This window comes from Myxine glutinosa, chromosome 4 (genome assembly GCF_964187855.1).
Source record: "Myxine glutinosa chromosome 4, kmMyxGlut1.1, whole genome shotgun sequence".
NCBI lineage: Eukaryota > Metazoa > Chordata > Myxini > Myxiniformes > Myxinidae > Myxine > Myxine glutinosa.
Window position 1 is genome coordinate 84,900,177 of NC_136264.1, and position 21,664 is coordinate 84,921,840.

The 21,664-nt window shown below is 43.7% G+C and overlaps 2 protein-coding genes across 12 annotated transcripts in view; one reads left to right on the forward strand and one right to left on the reverse strand.

Moving 5' to 3' along the window:
* Nucleotides 1-21,664, forward strand: part of UROC1 (urocanate hydratase 1) — a 369,204-nt gene that overhangs the window by 178,500 nt on the left and 169,040 nt on the right. The gene's annotated exons all lie outside the window — the stretch shown is intronic.
* The window catches only part of SCP2 (sterol carrier protein 2), an 87,834-nt gene that overhangs the window by 64,741 nt on the left and 1,429 nt on the right, over nucleotides 1-21,664 (reverse strand). For all 11 annotated transcript variants that reach the window (XM_078776095.1, XM_078776096.1, XM_078776101.1 and 8 more), the window contains exons 3-4: nucleotides 8,926-8,997; nucleotides 6,864-6,995 (exon numbers count right to left, since the gene is read on the reverse strand). In XM_078776095.1, coding sequence (XP_078632221.1) covers nucleotides 6,864-6,995; nucleotides 8,926-8,997 — 204 coding nt within the window. The remainder of the gene's footprint in view (nucleotides 1-6,863; nucleotides 6,996-8,925; nucleotides 8,998-21,664) is intronic.

A 21,664-nucleotide genomic window follows, 5' to 3' on the forward strand; every position in this document is an offset into this window, starting at 1 on the left:
GAGATATCCTTAAATGAAAACCTGAAACAGAGCGCTCAGGACGTCAGACTGGGCCCAAGGTTCACCTTCCAACAGGACAATGACCCAAAGCACACAGCCAAGACAACACAGGAGTGGCTTCGGGACAACTCTGTGAAGGTCTTTGAGTGGTCCAGCCAGAGCCCTGACTTGAACCCAATCGAACATCTCTGGAGAGACCTGAAAATGGCTGTCCACCGACGGTCCCCATCCAACCTGACAGAGCTTGAGAAGATCTGCAGAGAAGAATGGCAGAAAATTCCCAAATCCAGTTGTGCAAAGCTTGTGGCGTCATACCCAAGAAGACTCGAGGCTGTAATCACTGCCAAAGGTGCTTCAACCAAGTACTGAGTTAAGGTTCTGAATACTTATGTCAATGTGATATTTAAGTTTTTTCTTTTTAATAAATTTGCCAAACTTTCTAAAATCCTGTTTTCTCTTTGTCATTATGGGGTATTGAGTGTAGTTTGATGAGGGAAAAAATTAATTTAAACGATTTCAGCATAAGGCTGCAACATAACAAAATGTGAAAAAAGTAAAGGGGTCTGAATACTTTCTGAATGCACTGTATATATAGCCGATGACGTCCGTAGCCGATGAAGAACAACCTTGGATAGATAGCCGAACAGATAACTCCAAGGCCTAGTTCAAACTTGGCGGGATTATCTTTTCGCACGCGCGCGGGAAAGGCCTGTCAAAGCCTTATCTGATCGGACGGCCGCCACGGGGTTGTATTCCTCGAACCCACACACACAGATACGGGACAAGTAAACGAACACAACAGAAAATTAAAATGCACAATAAATTAATTTAATGAAATTAATGCAAGAATAACAAAAACGAAATGTGAAGTAAAACCAATTCCTAGATTGAGGTGCCTCCCCTCAGACACAAGTACATGACAGGGGAATGATAAAAGAAAAGATAAAACTAAAGCCCCCATTTGAGTTGGCACTCAGCCCTGGTCTCAACGAGTACTTCGTTGGGATCGGTCGCTGAGAGGACCGCGCGTCGAAACACCGGAACAATGGCGCCGGTCAAGTGCGCCCGCACACCGAGCCAGCAGCAGGCAGCCAAATGTCCCCCAGTTCAATCCCAAAGCCGGCACAAGTGAGAGAGGGAGAGCGAGTCCGCTTCTTCCTCCTCCTCTCCACGATCGCACATGAGCCAGGAACAGCCAAGCCAGGGACAAAAGACGAGAGCGACCGCCCGATCCGATCGCCAGAACCAAGGAGAGGCAAAAATTGCGACCGTTTGCCACACACTCCAGGACCAAGAGAGATCCTCTTCTTCTCCTCCTCCTCCTTTTACCATCCTGGGCTCCCTGCTCTGACATCACCCCCGACCAATCGCCCAAGCTTCATTACCTCATCCCATCTCCTTAACCACTCATGGGGCGTGGTTTGTCCGGTAAGAGTCATCAGAGGCGGAGTCTAGTCGCCATCCGGGAATGTTTGGCTGGGCGGGTAAACTTGCCGATTGGCAAATGTTCGGGTCTCTGTCGGCATGATGGTGTTGTGGGTGAATGGAGCTTTTTATGGCCGTTCTTGTCGTTCGTAATTGTTGTTGTAATGGCGGCCCTTTTTGATGAAATAAAACATAAGGGCAAATTACAGGGGCAATTACACACTGGGAATTATCCTTAAGCCCTACCTAATTAGCATAGCTCCACCCCTCATATGGAGACACATATACGATGTTATTCCATACACATATACGGAGACACATATACGATGTAGATTCCCTACTTATTACATGAAGATTCTTCTTCTTCGCATCACACGGTCCATGTTAATTTTCACATTCCTATCTCCACTACGGTATTTAATCTATCCCCACAAACATAACAAATAATTTTTTTTATCATATATATATATACGTATATATATATATAAGCACTGGCCTGACAAAGTATTCACTCCCTAACCCCCCTCTAAAGTTTTTCACACTTTGATGCCACCTTAGATTTTTATTTCATGATGGTTTCAAATCAAACTTAATGTAGAGTCTCCACAAACTATACCAAAGTGATAAAGCTAAAAAAAAAGAAGATTAAATGTGAATAAGTTAGACTGACAGAGAGAATCAGATGATCCTGTTTAGTTTGGCCTCTATGGACAGGTGGTGCGCACACACACACACACACACACACACACACACACACACACACACACGGGGGGGGGGGGGGGGGGTCTGTTCCGGTTGCCCAGTTCGAGTCCCATGTGTATTGTCAAAGCAGCCACAACTGACAACCAAGTCCACGGTCCCAAGTAAATTCCTGGGCCTGTTTGCCACGTTACCATACTCATGGGACCGTGGAATTAGCCCGACGAAACGCCGATAGATGCCTATAACAGATCAAATTTGGCCGAGCAAACCGTTGGTCAGAACGCAGTTTCAACCACACTCCAAGTACACTGCAACCACCCTAAACCACCAAATGAATCAGCCCCAACATGTAGAATCCACCCTGAAACCAAGTTTATTTCATAAAAGAAAATGGCACAGTGGAAGGATACAAAAATGAAACATCAAGAAATAAAAATCTCAATAACAATGAAAAAAATGAAACAGTAATAAAACCCCTTAACCCGTACCATACCCAGGCCTTCACACACAACAATTTTAGCGTCACATGCTCTCCTCTGTTGCTCAAGGGTTTCGTGGCCTAGGATCCACCTGTCTGAGCTTTCGCTCGCTCTCAGACCACACTCCCAGCCCTTTAATTACACTTTGCTTATCTCAGTACCAGCACTGGAAGGCATCAATGGTTCAAATTATTCTAATCCCCCTATCCTTTAATGAGCCAACAGCTTGTTCCTCCAGCAAGGGCATGCTCTATTTTCGCCCTCTGCACCCATTCCACACCATGTAGCAGTAGCGGACTGGGTCTTAAAACCGGCCCGGGCATCCTTCACCTAGGTCGGCCCATTATTCATTTATATGTTGCTTATCTGAGAAAATAGACGAAATGCTTGAAAAAAAAAACCTAAATAAAATCCACTAAAAATTACATTTATTTTCAGTAACACGAGCACGTCATGTCTGAGAGAGTAGGTGCCTGCGCAGTTCGCTGCTTCTGGCAGCCACACCATCAATGATATCCTTAGTTTCATTTCAAGTTTGGCCAGGATCCCTTTTTCCACAGACATCAACATGAACGCCTCAAGATGTTCTTGTGTCATTGTACTTCGCAGACGGCTTTTGATTCTCTTCAAACAGAGAAAGACCGTTCACATGCCACTTGTGACACAGGCAGCGTTAGCAGCAGCTTGTAGGCAAGCCCAATGCTCTTGTAGGCATCAGTCAAGAGGTTCAACTTGAGGAGCACCTTGTAGCAGCAGAGAGGACAGGCTTTACATGACTTACATGTACTTGGCAGAGTCTTCCTGTCCTGTTCAGACTCACTGCCCTCCTGCACTGTATAAGCATCTGCTACTGATTGTTTCAGTGTTGACCATTGTTCTCCAAGGCTACGCAGTTCTTTTCGTAGTTGTTCCACAGTGACACCATCATCAAATCTCAGCAAATGTTTATGCGGCTCTTCCATAGCTCCCGATGGCACTTGATCAAAGTTCCTTGGGTGAAGAAGTGAGAGATCAGCATGCAATGTTGATGTTGCTGATCTGTCAAACCGCTGCTCAATGCTGCTCACAATAGTGTCCACTATTCGGTTGTACCAATTTACACAATAGTGTCCAATTTAGCATCGTAAATCAGTTCACGACATTGTTATCAATACTAGATCAGTAGTCAGTAGACCTATCTAAACTTACTAGGCCTATCGGCTCAAAGTCCTTTTAACTGCTGACTTGGTAGTTTTTACAATGAAGGAAACACGTTTCGGGAGTACATACGACATAGTGATTGTGAATGTAACAGCTCTGAGGCGTCTTTTGCTTTGCATCGCAGTGATGACGAGCACCAACATGACGGCTGTAATATTAAAATCTGGCTTCAAACCCCCTCAGCCCAAAACCTTCAACCAGACATATTAACACGCTCCTCCCCCTTCATTCCCGTTCTTCAAAGCAAAGCGGTAAAAATTGTTGTATCGCCATTATATATTAAGACTTAAGAGCAACGGTACCTGCCCTAAGGGCGGGGCTTCAATTGGGAGACGCGATTTATTTTAACATCCGTTAAATATCACACGCAAATCATCAAAATCTAAACAGTATTTTTACAATTTCAATTAAAAAAACCACATCACTGTTCATATCGGTAAATATTATTCCATCGTGTTTGAAATCGTGATTAGTCATATCAACTGTACGCTTTTTTTTAGGAAAAAGAATTGAATGATTTTGTACGGTACCTCTTCTTCAGCTTACAACTTCAGGATAGACGACATTGCTGATAAACGTTCCTTTTCTCTCTTTGAAATCCTTGGCAAACATTTTTATATTGTCACTGCTGCCAACGCGACGCCATGGCATTATTCATAACAATCATTCATTCATTCATTCATTCATTTAATGATCATTAAATGACATTATTCTTGCGCTCATTAAACATTAAACGTTCATTAAACATTAAAGGTTCATTAAACGATTACGAAAATAAAAACGAAAAACATTACGAAATTACGTTCACACCGTCACATCAAACACTACCGTGAACACAAAAGTCACAAACTTCGTCACAAACGTTACGTTACGTAATTCAAACCATGAACACATCGAATATCGGAGAGCCCATTGCGCAAACGATTTGTTTTCTCTGGTACGTGTTACTGGGCGGGTACCGTTTCAGATAAACCGGTAAAATGCCTCCCAAACCAAACGGAAAGCTTCATGAACGAAAACGTCCAAGGAAGCTGTTGCAAGAACGAAGGCTCGCCAAGACGAGGCCAATCGGAGGCAGGAACAAGGACGTAACACAGCTGCACACCAGTCTCGGAGGCAGTCCGAGGAATACAGATCTGGTGAACAAGATCGTGACACAGCTGCACACCAGTCTCGGAGGCAGTCCGAGGAATACAGATCTGGTGAATAAGGACGTGACACAGCTGCACACCAGTCTCGGAGGCAGTCCGAGGAATACAGATCTGGTGAACAAGGACGTGACACAGCTGCACACCAGTCTCGGAGGCAGTCCCAGGAATACAGATCTGGTGAACAAGGACGTGATACAGCTGCACACCAGTCTCGGAGGCAGTCCGAGGAATACAGATCTGGTGAACAAGGACGTGATACAGCTGCACACCAGTCTCGGAGGCAGTCCGAGGAATACAGATCTGGTGAACAAGATCGTGACACAGCTGCACACCAGTCTCGGAGGCAGTCCGAGGAATACAGATCTGGTGAACAAGGACGTAACACAGCTGCACACCAGTCTCGGAGGCAGTCCGAGAATACAGATCTGGTGAATAAGGACGTGACACAGCTGCACACCAGTCTCGGAGGCAGTCCGAGGAATACAGATCTGGTGAACAAGATCGTGACACAGCTGCACACCAGTCTCGGAGGCAGTCCGAGGAATACAGATCTGGTGAATAAGGACGTGACACAGCTGCACACCAGTCTCGGAGGCAGTCCGAGGAATACAGATCTGGTGAACAAGATCGTGACACAGCTGCACACCAGTCTCGGAGGCAGTCCGAGGAATACAGATCTGGTGAACAAGATCGTGACACAGCTGCACACCAGTCTCGGAGACAGTCCGAGGAATACAGATCTGGTGAACAAGATCGTGACACAGCTGCACACCAGTCTCGGAGGCAGTCTGAGGAATACAGATGTGGTGAACAAGGACGTGACACAGCTGCACACCAGTCTCGGAGCACAGTGATGTGGATTTTATTGAAATTCTAACGATACTGTTTAGATTTTGATGATTTGCGTGTGATATGATTCAACGGATGTTTATATAAATCGTGTAAAATAAAAAAGCCTTCAATTTCTGATATTTTGCCTTTTCATTGGAACCTACCGTTGCTAGTAATTATAATGCCCTTTTGACCTTTTGATTTTTAGCGGGGAATCCCCGGGGATGGAGGCAGAAGTTTTCCGTGACAATTTTTTTTTTCAGCAGTTTTTTATCCAGCCCAGCGGCCCATTTTTTACCCAGCGGTCCCAGCCCACCGGGCATTGCCCAAATGCCCTATGGCCAGTCCGCCCATGCCATGTACCCATTCCACACCATGCACACACCTTTCATTGTAACTCAGTCCCCCTCCCCCATACGTCACCTGTACTCTATCACGTCAGGTCTTGCAGCTCGGGCCAGGAAGAGTGTCTCATAGTTGGGATGCATTCATTCATTTTAACAATGAGCTAAGGCTCATTGTAGAGAATACAATGTACATAAATTATATGCAGGAATTATATGCACTTTTTAATTAATTACAAGGACATTAAGAGAATAGACAAATCAACACAGTATATGGGATATCAACCCGAAAATCCACCATCATGAGCTGTCTGTTCAGATGGGAATATCAGAGACCAACCCAATGCAATTCTATCATTTAACCTGCTGTTGGTGGTGTTGTTTTTTATTTTATTTTTACTTTTGCTGCCCTTGTTTACTTTTGTTTATTGGGCTGGAGCTATTTGGTAAATAATTAACATGTGATGAAAGTTCGATAAGAGGGAGTGGCCTTGCAATACCAAAGGTCCTGCACCAGATAAAAATCAATTCATTTCGCTCCATGTTATAGAAAACACAATTATGGCACAGACTTATAAGCTATGCTCTACAGCTGGTTCAGTGTCCTCTATTTCTCAATGTATAATCTCCATCAGCTCAAGGTGGCAGTACGTTAATAGTGGCAGCAATAAAGTCAGATACACATACAGACCACTACCAACACAATAATCATGATAAAATCAGTGGCACACCTCCTTCGATGACTTGCCGTGCACCAAATAGTGCAGTAGAGCCACTGGAGCAGTTGTTATTAACATTAAAGATTGGGATGCCAGTCATACCCAAACTATGATAAATTGCCCGTTGTCCACATGTGGAGTTCCCTGTTTCGGAAACACACAAGAAATACACACACAAGTGAGCAGGGAAAGTATACAAACCTTTATTTTTAAAAGGTAACAACAAACACAAAATAATAGCCGCCTGCTATTTCCACACTTTCTGAGAATAATTTTAAATAACTTACCTGAATTTTAGGCGAAACCCCTCTTTTTCTGGCTCTTATAGGGAGGGGGCGGATCCATATGGGGAGCACAACCCCATAACACCTTACTGTTCTGATGTATCGTACCAAATTTGGTTCATATCGGTCATGTAGTTTGTAAGGAAAATACGTTTTAGTGATTATGAGGGATTCAGGTAGGGGGCCTGTGGCCCCATTTCTGGGGGTGATGCGACAATGATGAGCACAACTTAAGGTTAGAGCATGGTTCCGATGTCTCTTGGCGAGTTTGGTTTTTATCTGTTGGTTTCTGAGAAACGGACGGTTTCTGAGAAAACGGTTTTTGAATGAAATACCAATATTTGGTGCAAAACCCCCCTTTGACTCCCACTTTTTGGGGTGCATCCAGATGGGGAGCACAACACCATGAGGCCTTGCTGTCCTGATGAATTGTACCAATATATTGTCCATACTGGTTGGGTAGTTTGTGAGAAGATGTTTTAGTCAAATGTTAACGGACGTACATATGGTCGGACACCGGGACCCACTCTATGATGTTATTTCAGATAAATACTTTGAAATAATCTAATAAGCAGGTAATTCAGTCGTATCGGCAGCAAGAATACGAACAAGAATATTGGATGCTGAATCAATGGATGTCACATATAGGATTGATATAGCAGTTATAATTTATGATTTCCTTTTTGTCCATAATGTATAACAGACAAAGTGAATCATGAATAAATTTTCAGATCATTCATTTCATCACTGGTGATAACAGATAGCCAAATGAGAAAAGCATATAATAATATGAGTTCCCTTACAAGGAATTTCAATGCAGGAGGAAGCCATTCTGCCTATCAAGTTGTTAGTTGGTTACCAACCTATGCTCTTTCTTTTTTAAATGCTGAGGGTCAAGCAAGTAAGCAACACGCACTTTGGTATGAATGACTTTGGTATGACGCATGGTATATGATTTTTAAGTCTTTTGTATGACTCAGCCAGGGTTGAATTTGAACCGCCAACCTCCCAGATTCAGAGCGGACATTCTAACCATTATGCCACTGAGTCTGCTTATCGACCTAGGTTTGAGTAAACCATTTTAAAATCGTAACTCTGCTCTCACAAGTCCAGGGTGTATTTTGCACTTAAAATAAATTTTAACTCGAACAATGTGACTGTGTTGCCAATATGCCTCCGCATAGTAACACGATGGGTATATGCCATCACTCTGCATATGTATGGGTAGGGGATCACGTTTGCGAAGGTTCATGTTGATCGGATAAGGTTCGTTTTTCTATCCAAGATGGCTGCCAAACCACGTGACCGATGACATCATCATTTTCCAACTATATGCAACAGTGCTGTTGTATGATATTTGTAAAATTTCGTATCGATAGGGTGAGCGGTTTCAGAGATATAATTATTTAATATTTTCCTTCAATCCAATATGGCTGCCAAATCATGTGACCTATGATGTCATAAATTTAATATTTCAATACAACTTTGTCGGCGGAGGCATAAAAATCTGCAGAAAGCATAATGGCCTCAGCAATGGGAAGCTTTACGGAAAAAAAAAATTAAGAAAAAAAATACCAAAGACTAGCCTATTACAGTATACTGCAAGATAAAGGTCTCCCTCAACTCATATTGGGATGCGTTGGATAAACTTCCGCATGCTTGCTAAGTGCGTATTGGTGAAAGCAGGCAGCAATGAAACTTGAAGCCACACTAGGCAGTGGAGAAAGAAACCAGTCAAACCTATAACCAAACAGCCAGTTTGAAAAACATAACATAGCGTGGCTATTCACCATAGACATATCCAACATAGGCCTGCTGGACGTCAGAGTAGCGGAGTTTTGCATCAGCAAGTGCAGTTTCAGCTGTGAAAATAACAGACATACACATTTGTTACATTATCCCTTGCCAATTTACAATGAATGAGCAACTGCATGTAAACTTAGATCAAACTTCGTACAACAGTAGTTAATTGTAATTGGGGGAATCCAAAGTCACTGCAATCATGAGAATCACAGAGAGGAAAAAAAACCAGAGCAGTCCAAGTTCTCTTCGATGAAAGCCACTCTATGGCTGAAACGTTGGGCCTTCTGTCAAAACCACAAGTTGGTTGTGTTCGTGGTATCAAATGTGCACATTTTGCAATTTCAGTGACTATGTACTGCAGTTTCTTCAAACACAAGTACATCACTGCAGTTAAATAAACAAAAATCCAAACTGTGATTTATCACAAAATCTGTGAATAAATCTCATTTTAAAAATTCAATCAATGTTTCTCTGGCTGCCCATCCATAAATAAAATTAAAAATGCAGTTTAAATTCAGGTTTGGTGAGATATATCCGTTGTTGACGATACAAACAAATAACTTATCGATCCTGTTCATCCTGGTATGAAACAGGTGGAAGTTGTATTTACGTAAATCTTCTGAATGAAGGAGGTGAAATCACGAACAACATCGCAGATTACATGTCTGGCTGATGGCTGCATGGTATTATACTAGAAGCACAGCTCTTCAAACAAACTCACCTCAGTGGAGCACCATTGATGATACAACCCAATTACAATGCCTTCAGAAAGTATTCACACCCCTTGCCTATTTTCACATTTTGTTTTTACAGCCTTAATTTTAAAAGGATTAAATTGAGATTTTTATCACTGGTCTACACATAATACACCATCATATGAAAGTGGATTTATTTTTTTACAATATTTTACAAGTTAATTATAAATGAAAAGCTGAAATGTCCTGAGTTAATCAGTATTCAACCCCTTCGCTATGACACTCCAAATTGAGCTCTGGTGCATCCAATTTCCTTTGATCATCTTTGAGATGTCTCTACAAGTTGATTGGAGTCCACCTGTGGCCCATTCAATTGATGGGACATGATTTAGCAAAAAAAACACCTGACATGTCAGAGCAGAAGCTCGACAACAAAGTCCAAGGAACTGTCTGTTGAACTCTGAGATACAATTGAGGAGGCATAAATCTGGGGAAGAGTATAAAACAATTTATAGAGTGTTGAAAGTTCCCAAGAGCACAGGGAGCTCCATCATTAGGAAATGGAAAGGATATGGAACTACCCAGACTCTTCTTAGAGCTGGCTAACAGACAAAACTGAGCAACTGGGCAAGGACCTTGGTCAGGGAGGTGACCAAAAACCCAATGACTACTCTGACAGAAATAAAGAGTTCCTTGGCTGAGATGGGAGAACCTGTCAGAAGGACAACAGTCTCTGCAGCAGTTCACAATCTAGGCTTGATGGGAGAGTGGCCAGACAGAAGCCACTCCTGAGAAAAAGGTACACGACAGCACACCTGGAGTTTGCAAAAAGGCACAAGAAAGACTCAGAGCATGAGGCAAAACATTCTATGTTGTGTTGAGACGAAAACTGATCACTTCGGCCTGAATGCAAAGCGCTACGTCTGGCGGAAAACGAGCACAGCTCATTGCCCATTTAACACCATCCCTATCGTGAAGCATGGTGGTGGCAGCATAATGCTATGGGGATGCTTTTAAGTGGCAGTGACTGGGAGACTTGTAGTTTTTAAGGATAGAGGGAACAATGAATGGAGCCAAATACAGGCACATCCTTGAGGAGAATTTGCTTCAGAGTGAAAAAGACCTTAGACTGTGGCAAATATTTGCATTCCAACAGGACAATGACCCCAAACATATAGCCAAAGCAACACTGGAATGGTTTCAGAACAAGAATGTGAAAGTTCTTGAGTGGGGGACTGAACATACAAAGTGCTATTGTTCTACAATGGCAAAACATATATGCATAGAGATACCAAGAAATAAAAGATGACCTTCTGTATTTTTGCCTCATATTCATCTTTTGGTCTCAAATCCATACTTTTTTGAGTATATAGCAAGAATAACAAATTTGACTTCACTGTTCCAATACTTTTGGAGGGCATTGTATGTTTTTGTTTGTATATTTGTTTATTTATATATGCTTCAAAAACTAAACTAGAATGGCACTCATTGACGTCATAACATCGACTGATGTTATTACATCATTATACATATTTGTACCAAGTTTGATTTAAATCCCTTTAGCTCTTCTCAAGTATCACAGTTTTCCCTGACATGACCTCTGACCTTTGTGCTTTGACACCAAAATCTAATCAGTTCATCTTTGCATCATGATATGAAATACTTATACCAAGTTTGGTCAAAATTCCACTAGTAGTTTACAAATCAGCGCAGTAACAGAATTTTTATCTAACAGGAAATTTGATCTGATCTTTGACCTCTTGACCACATAATCCAATCCAATTATCTTTACATCATTATACAGGGCCTATAGAAAGTCGACACCCCCTTTCAGAATTTTAATCTCTTGTTGCCTTATATCCTGAAATTAAACTGCATTAAATCAGAGTTTTCCCACCTTTATTTGCACATCGTAACCCACAACTTCCAAGTGAAAAACAAATTCTACAAATTTCAGAAAATTAATCAAAAATACGAAATTAGAATATCTTGGTTGTATCAGTGTCATGAGATCAGGGCCGTCTCTCTAGACATATCTCAAGCTTTTGATAGTCTGGCATCCCACCTTGCTCTCCCAACTCTCTACCTGAGGCATCCAAGGCCAACTCCACTCTTAGGTTACTGACATCCGCTACTCTTGTAGCCAACGTGTGGTTCTCAATGGAATCCTATCTTTTCCTGTTATGGCTGGAGTGTCCCAAGGCAGAGTTCTGGGCCTCATCATCTGCCTAATCTTCAGCGCTCTCTCTGACTGAAAAATCGTCTTGACTTTCACCACCGAATGTGGACAGAGATAAATTTTCCACCCGTTTGGCTGTCTGTTTGTAAGCAGGATATTTCAAAACGTTAGGGAAAGATTCGGATGAAACCTGGTGGACAGTTTGATGCGTGACGAGAACATATCAATTGGATTTTGGTAAAGATCCGGATCCACATATGAGACTTTTTACGGCGTAGCCCATCGGGCAGAGGCGTCTAGTAGTGTAGCAGCATAGCAAACCTGTTGTGCATTTTGTGATACAAGCACCAAATTTGGTACACTAGTAGACTATCATATTATGAAAAGATCTGGATATTGGGCCATCTCAGATTCAGAGATTTGATTTTTGCAAGATTTCGATTCGATTGGGATCGAAGAGAACACTTTCTTCGTCTTCTGTACAGTGAAGTTGCCAGCCCTGAATTCTCTGGCTACATCTGGGTGCTTCATTGGGAGTGCAACCGTGTCCCTCAGGTGAACAGGGACCCACCTGGCATAGTGTGTGTGGTCTAAGGCATGGAACCATGGGACCAGTTCCGTCAGGGCATCAAGGTACGTCGTGAATGAAGCCTGCCGCAGAGAACGCACGTAGACCAGTACCAACATCTCTAGTTCCAGCACAGTTGCCCAGTACTGAAAGTTGGGAATGTCTTCTCCTCTCTGGTGACACCAGTCTTCGAACTCAGGCAGGTCTTCTGCATCATCAGCATATGTCATACAGTGGCGTTCATACGCACGGTGTTGCAGGATGTGCAGTGCCGCTGCAGTGATTTGATGAGCTCTTCTTGTGCGGGTGACGTGGGCAGCTCGTAGGAAGGAGTCGGCCGTCCCTGGCGTTGCAATCTCAGCTTGCAAAATCTGCAAATCTTGCAAAAATCAAATCTCTGAATCTGAGATGGCCCAATATCCAGATCTTTTCATAATATGATAGTCTACTAGTGTGCCAAATTTGGTGCTTGTATCACAAAATGCACAATTCTTTTGAATATTTGGGCTAAGCCGCCCCACTAAGAACAGTTTGTCCGTCTGTATGTATGTATGTATGTATGTATGTATGTATGTATGTATGTATGTATGTATGTCCCCTCAAACGTATACCAATCAGAGCTGAGAATCTGGTCACATGACAGGGTGATGTGATTACGTCTGATGTCATTAAGGCTGTGCTGTGCCTGACTCTCCACACACCGCCATTTTGTTTCCAATGTCGTTCAGGCCAAACATATCGTCGAGGTCGAACCTGTCATATATCACAATCGCCATGCTTTATCTTTACGTTTTTCATTCAGTGTGAAACACAAACAAACCGATTGTTAAAATGACCATTAAATATCGAAAGCATCGGCGTTACGGCTCTTCCAACAATACGGTACGTATAGGCCTTAGGCGTTATGACTCACCGTCCGCTTCAGACAAATTAAACCCAGGTTTCTTAATACAGTGGTGTCATTTCAGTAGTATCGTTTTCGTAGTAATAATAGCCGGCGAAGCCGGTGTTTGCGACATAACGCATTATATCATAACGTTATGTTCACGTCATGGTTTACGACATGGTTGTAACATAACGCATTACATCATGACGTTATGTTCACGTCATGGTTTACGGCATGTTCACGACACCATGACGAATAAACGGCAGTCCGTTGGCCCGCCATCTTGTTGACTTGTTTGTGTCTGAATAACCAAACGTTACATGGTGTCAGAAGTGGTTTTCGTCGACGTTCCACGCCGAAAATGAAGCGAACGAGTGATGAAAATATCATTCTTATATCTACGTAGACAAGAAAGTCATTTGTGCATTATTGGTCCTCCTTTTGCTCGTTGAAGTTCGCATGCGCCCCGCGAATCCTACCAACATGGGATCCGGCTGCGTCAACCGTCCACGTCGTTGTCAACGCAAGTGAGTTGCACTATTTTGTCGCCATGGCGGATGCTTCAGAAAAGCCACGTATGAACTGGCAAGCGTCAGATCTTGAAAAGGAGTTCAGACGTTTTAAACAACATTGTGTGTTTACGTTCAACGGACCGTTATCCACGGCCACGGAAATTGTCAAAGTAAACTATCTCATGACATACATAGGCGACAAAGGCAGAGAAATTTACAACACATTCACATGGACTCCTGCAACCGAAGGTGTGCCTGCAGAAAATGAAACCTTAACTGGAGTACTTGACAAGTACACTGCATACGTGGCTCCCAAGAAAAATGAAATCAGAGCAACAGTAAACTTCAACAGGCGTAAACAGCTGCCCGGTGAACGCTTTGACAACTTTGTAACTGACCTGCGGCTGCTGGTGACAGACTGTGGATATGGCGTCAACACGGACCGCATGCTGCGGGATGCCATTGTCCTGCGATCCGCTAATCCAGCGGTGACTGAACTTTGCCTTCAGGAAGGAGACGAGCTCACACTGAACAAGGCCACCAGCATCGGTCAGAACTACGAGACCTCACAGGAGAGCTTGCGAGTTATTGCTGCGGACGAAGACAGTAAGGTGTATGCCATTAACAAACAGCAGCCACCCCGTCACAAGACACCCACCAGAAAACAGTGGACAGACAACCAAAACTGCTGGTACTGCGGATACTCATCATCACACTACAAGTGTCCCGCCAGGGAGGCCCCCTGCAAATTCTGTAAGAAGGTAGGCCATTTCGCCCGTGTGTGTAGACAGAAGTTGAAAGAGCAGTCAAGATCTGCTGCGCATGCTGTTGATTGTGACTACGAGTCGGATGACACGACCCTGACGCACAGTGTCAACAACATTCATGGAACAAATGCAGCAACAGAATGGTGGACTGATGTCAAGATTGGAACAAAGGTCGTGAAGACACAGATTGACACAGGTGCAACAGTATCCATAATGCCGCTTGAGCTGTTTCACAGTCTAAAGACCCACATGTCATTGTCTGCCACCGATAGCAAGTTAAAGAGTTATTCGGAGCATGACCTTGCTGTTGAGGGATGCATCACATTGCCTGTGACGCACAAACAAAACACTGTTGACGTCAAGTTTTATGTCGTCAGAGTAAAGCAACGACCACTTCTCTCCGGCCAAGCCAGCACAGCACTCGGGTTGATTGAGAGAATTCACAAGGTCAGTGACCTTAGTGATTATCCTGATCTTCTCCACACAACAGGTGTACTGCCAGGCAAGTATTCTCTGAAAATCGACCCCACTGTGCCCCCTGCTGTCCATGGACCACGTCGGCAACCAAAAGCTCTGTACGACAAGGTTAAAGCCAAGCTAATAGAAATGCAAAAAGATGGGCACATTGCTCGTGTCACTGAACCGACAGACTGGGTGAGCTCCATGGTCACCGTAGTTAAGAAAGACAAAATCAGAATCTGCATTGACCCAAAAGACCTAAACAAGGCAATTAGGAGAGAACACTATTACATTCCAACAGTTGAAGAAGTGGTTGCATCAATGATACCAGGTTCAAAGTATTTCTCTGTACTTGACGCCAAATCCGGATTCTTACAGATCCCGCTCACATATGAGTCCAGTCTTCTCACCACCTTCAACACCCCAATTGGCCGTTTCCGTTGGCTGAGGCTCCCTTTCGGGGTCCGATCCGCTCCTGAAATCTACCAGCGTATCATGGACAACATGCTGGAGGGCATCGAAGGCGCTCGGGCCATAATGGACGACATTTTGGTGGCGGGTAGGACCCCAGAGGAACATGACTCCATCATGCGACAAGTTGTCAACAGAGCTACAGCTTTCAACCTCAAACTCAACTTTGACAAATGTCATGTGAAACAATCATCCGTGAAATATGCAGGGCATATTTTGACAGGGAGTGGTCTGAAACCTGATGATGACAAAGTGAGGGCCGTGAAAGCAATGCCAGAGCCCAAGAACAAAGAAGATGTCCGAAGAATACTTGGCTTCATCCAGTATTTGGCAAAATTTCTACCAGAATTAAGTACAGTGGATGCACCACTTCGTGCCCTATTGCCCAAAGATGTCCTCTTCCATTGGGACAAACCTCAAGCCGAGAGCTTTGAAAAGATGAAACAGTTGTGCTGCAATGCACTGGTGCTGGCCTATTACGACACCAAGAAAGGCTGTACCATTCAATGTGATGCCAGCAGTTACGCTCTCGGAGGAGTGCTTCTGCAAGATGACCACCCTGTAGCATATACATCCCGTGCGCTCACACCGACTGAGCAGAGATACTCGCAATTGGAGAAGGAAATGTTGGCCATTGTACATGCCTGCAAGAAGTTCCATTACTACATATTTGGGACATCAAACATCACCGTCGAGTCCGACCACAAGCCGTTGCAGTCAATTCACACCAAGCCCCTACTAGCAGCACCTATGAGGCTACAATCAATGCTCCTGAAGTTGCAGCCGTATGACTTGACAATCACGTACAAACCAGGGAAGGACATTCCACTGGGCGACACCCTGAGCCGTGCTAACCTCCCAGATACTACACCAGAGATGGACATTGAGCTAATCAATATGGTAGACTTCATATCAGTGGTGCCGTCTCGCTACGCGCAGTTCCAGCAGAGAACTGCTGAAGAGTTGAATGAACTGCACACCATGGTTCTGAAAGGATGGCCAGACACCAAAGCTGAAACACCTCACAGCATCCGTGCATACTGGCAGTACCGTGACGAGCTGTCGGTGATGGATGGAATTGTTTACAAAGGCATGAGAATCGTTGTACCCACAACAATGCGGCCAGACATGATGCGACAAATACATGGCTCACACATGGGAATCAGCAAATGCAAACAGAGAGCCCGAGAAGCTCTGTTCTGGCCAGGCATGACTGCACAAATTGAAGACGTCGTCAGTGATTGCCCACAGTGCAGTTTGTACCAAAGTCAGCAGCACGCAGAAACTCTGATGCCCCTGAAAACACCTCTGTTACCTTGGATTGAGGTGGCTGCTGATATCTTCGAATATGAAGGGAATCAATACTTACTCACAACCGACTGTTTCTCCAAATTCATCGAGGTGGATGCTCTGACAAACCTCAGCACAGCAGTCACTGTCAACGCCCTCAAATCACAAATGTGTCGACACGGCATCGCAGAGACACTCAGAACAGATAACGGACCTCAGTTCAGCTCGCAAGAATTTTCCCAGTTTTGTGCTGACTATCACATCAATCACCAGACGTCTTCGCCCCGATACCCTCAGTCAAGTGGTGCAGCTGAGAGAGCCATACAGACGGTAAAGCGACTCTGGTCTAAGTGCAGTGATAAACATCTGGCCCTCCTTGACTACAGGACCACGCCGCTGGAAAGTTGCAACATGTCACCTGCCACGCTTTGCATGTCTCGCAGACCCCGCAACCTGCTGCCAACCTCTCGTGAGTTGTTGCGTCCAATTACTCTGAACTGTGATGAGGTCAGGAAGAAGCTCGATCAGAGCAAGGAGAAGCAACGGGTCCACCACGACAAACATGTCCAAAGAGACCTGCCCACCCTCCTCCCAGGAGACCCAGTAAGGATGACTCCACTCCCAGGTACAAACAACTGGCTGCCTGCAACAGTTGTAGCCCATCACAGTGTGCCCAGATCATATATCGTTGAAAGTAATGGCAGGAAGTATCGCCGAAACAGGAAACACCTCCGCCTCTCAACATACGGTGCTCATCAGCCAAGCTCCACAGCACTGACGTATGCAACCCGGCAACCGACCAGACCGACCCCACACTGTGCTACTGCTCCAGCTGGTCTGCCAGCTCCCAGCTCAGCTCAGACCACACAGCACTGCCCGTGCAGCAGCAGCCTGCACTCTACAGCCCGTACAGGGCAACCCTCGCCAGTCACACACACGCCATCCTCTCTGCCGCCTGAACAGGGTCAGAATCCTCTCACCACGAAGTCAGGCCGCGTCATCAACAGACCCAAACATCTAGAGGATTATGTGACAAACTGAGGGCAGACTAACCCTTCTTCTAGCACCTTGTAACTCAGGGTAGTCTACCCCTATTTTACTGTTGTGACAGTATGTTCTAAATGTTTACACTTATTTTGTTCATGTTCGTTCATGCATCAGCTACATCTTTTATTACTTGCTGTGCCATGCTTCACTTAATTTTCCGTTTGTTGTTTGTCAAAGGGAGATGCGACATAACGCATTATATCATAACGTTATGTTCACGTCATGGTTTACGACATGGTTGTAACATAACGCATTACATCATGACGTTATGTTCACGTCATGGTTTACGGCATGTTCACGACACCATGACGAATAAACGGCAGTCCGTTGGCCCGCCATCTTGTTGACTTGTTTGTGTCTGAATAACCAAACGTTACAGTGTTGTCAATGAACGCGTACGTATTATGTTGAAAACCAGATTATGCCTTGGCTCGAGAATCCGAAGCGCAGTGGAGGCCGCCATCTTGCGGATGCGGAAGTATGCATAACAAATTTAAAACGTTCATTAGGAGTTTCTTTCACCCGTCATTGTTTGATTCACAATCTTATGCACCTCCAATGTATTATTAAAATACTTTAAGACCAACATCGGCCCGCACGGGCCTGGTTATCTTCAACGAAACGCGTCACCAAACACCGGACCCAATGAGAGTCGAGCATTTGCAAAAATATTTCTAAAATGAAATCACTCAATGGTGGCCGCCATCGACCGGATGCGGAAGTTTGCATAAAACAATTGCGAAAGAGTTCAATAGGAGTTTGTTTCACCCGTCGTTCTTTGATTCACAATCTAATGAACCTCTAATTAGTAATTAAAATACGTTAAGACCAACCTCGTTATCTTCAACGAAAATCGTCATCAAACACCAGAACCAATGAGATTCGAGCATTTGAAAAAATATTTTTTAAAACCTTATTATGCATTTCGGAGGGTGAAAACGGCATCAAATATTCTAACATTGACGAATAATTATTTTTTAGAAATCTCGTGGCCATCGTGGATAGTTTTTCATGGCCAGAAATACGGTATAAGCAGTTTACATATTTAGTTTAGAAATACGGATAGTTTTTCACGGCCGGAAATATTCGAAGTTGAGATGGAATTCACCGAATTAATCACTGCAAGCTAACTTCTTCTGGTGGAGGAAGCCGCAGTGCCCGGAGAGAACCAGTCTTGACAGCGACTGAAGTTAGAAGACTACACACATACTGTGAAAACGTATGTTAAGCCCAGTTAAAATTTCTTAAAATAGGCCTTAAGCTAGCACATCTTATAGTTACTTCCTTCAGCTTTTTGTGACATTTATTGTATGCAGGTATTGGGGAGGACTGTCTGCTCTTCTCTTTTACCAAGTCTTACCAGGTACGGTACCTACTACACCTACCTACTACCAACTACCTAACCTACTGATGCCATAGTGATGGGTAAAATAGTGGCAAGAGGCTTTGGCTTCGCCGGCTCATTGCGGCTTTGCAGTCGGTACTAGTAGCCGGCGAAGCCGGTGTTGTCAATAAACACGTACGTATTATCTTGAAAACCAGATTATGCCTTGCTTGAGAATTCCGAAGCTCAATGGAGGCCGCCATCTTGCGGATGCGGAAGTATGCAAAACAAATTGAAAAACGTTCAATAGGAGTTTCTTTCACCCGTCTTTGTTTGATTCACAATCTAATGCACCTCCAATTTATTATTAAAATACTTTAAGACCAACCTCGGCCCGCACGGGCCTGGTTATCTTCAACGAAAAGCATCACCAAACACCGGAACCAATGAGATTCGAGAACTTGAAAAAATATTTCTAAAATCAAATCACGCAATGGAGGCCGCCATCGACCGGATGCGGAAGTTTGCATAAAACAATTGCGAAAAAGTTCAATAGGAGTTTGTTTCACCCGTCTTTCTTTGATTCACAATCTAATGCACCTCTAATTTGTAATTAAAATACGTTAAGACCAACCTCGTTATCTTCAACGAAAATAGTCACCAAACACCGGAACCGATGAGATTCGAGCATTTGAAAAATAATTTTTAAAAGCTTATTACGCGTTTCGGACGCTGAAAACGGCATCAAATATTCTAAAATTGACGAAGAATTATTTTTTAGAAATCTCGCGGCCGTCAGGGATAGTTTTTCACGGCCAGAAATACGGTATAAGCGGTTTACATAAAGAAAGAAAGCTCGGTTTGATTAACGACAGTCACACATTGCTGTTGAAACGGCGCTATCGTCTGATCTGTCGGCACTGATCTTACTGCAAGCTAACTTCTTCTGGTGGAGGAAGCCGCAGTGCCCAGAGAGAACCAGTCCTGACAGCGACTGAAGTTAGAAGACGACACACATACTGTGAAAACGTATGATAAGCCCAGTTAAAATTTCTTAAAATAGGCCTTAAGCTAGCACATCGTATCGTTACTTCCTTAAGCTTCTTGTGACATTTATTGTATGTAGGTATTGGGGAGGACTGTCTGCTCTTCTCTTTTACCAAGTCTTACCAGGTACGGTACCTACACCGACCTACTATCAACCTACACCTACCAACTGAACTACCTAACCTACTGATGCCACAGTGATGGGTAAAATAATGGCAAGAGGCTTTGGCTTCGCCGGCTCGATTTGGTGCGCAAAAGCTTCGAAATTCTCAAAGATCCAGCAAAATCTGGCTTTTCAACATATATATGCGTTCATTCACAACACCGACTTCGCCGGCTATTAAAGTAAATATAACCATTACACTTTAATCCCAAATTTCGTGAATGGAAAGTTGATGGATTTAAGCGGTGTAAAAGCGGAAGTAAGGTATTTACCTCGGTTTTTAAAATAATATAATTTTCGGAATAATAACGTAACGTAATTGTTATAGTAAATCTAATCGTAACACTAATCTCTTTGTAGTGACTGCAACGTTACTGGAGGTTAAATATATATCTTATATATATTAAAGCAGCGGAAGTTTTGTGTCCGGCCGTCATGCCAAGTCATTACGTAAAAGATGTCATTACGGCGTAAACACCCGCTCACGTCGAGAGTGGCAAGAAAGGTCATTGCTCCTTGGGGTATATAGATTACAGTCTCTCTATGGTCGGGTCTCAAGAACATTGGGTGTGTGTTCATTTAACAAGTTTCTTGTGGAGAGATCGCCTAGTCCTAGTGGTTAAAGCTTTCGAGCAAGAACTCCATTCAAAATCCTTAAGGAATGGCTCGCTTGGCAAGCGCTAGCTAGCTGCTTGGTAAATGAGCACATCTCCAACCCTTGTGGGGTATACAGTATAGATTACAGTAGATCTTCGCTCAGTTCTGTAAGTAAAACTTACCTCACGGATGTCGGGCTTCCGCCAAATTTATTTGTTTGATGTTAGAAACACCATAAACGACTGTTTAAAAAGCTAATCATGTGTGTTTGTGGTTTATAATATTTTACAAGCCCGGCTACGCCGCTTAGACTTTTGGTCTTGTTTTTTCTTAAGTGATTTTTCACCATTGAGAGATCGGGGCAAAACGATACATAGCAAGATGTTTCAAAAAGTTTTGGACGGGTTAAGACAAAACTTGGCGGATGAGTTGGGTAGGTGACAAGAACAAGCCGATTAGATTATGGTTAAGGTTCAGATGCAGATCCGACCTATCAGTGGGATACACACCGTAAAGTGTTCAACCTGGCGGAGGTATGCGCTCTACCGAGTGTTGTTCTAGTTATCTCTTTGCTGATGACCGCCCCACCTGCCATAACATCCCTCATCCTTCAGACATAAGCTGCAGCTTCTTCCCTTGATAGAATCACAAGATAGTTAAACACATGGAATATGTCTTTTAATCCTAACTGTTGGTGTGTCCCCCCCTCCTCTCTGCTATT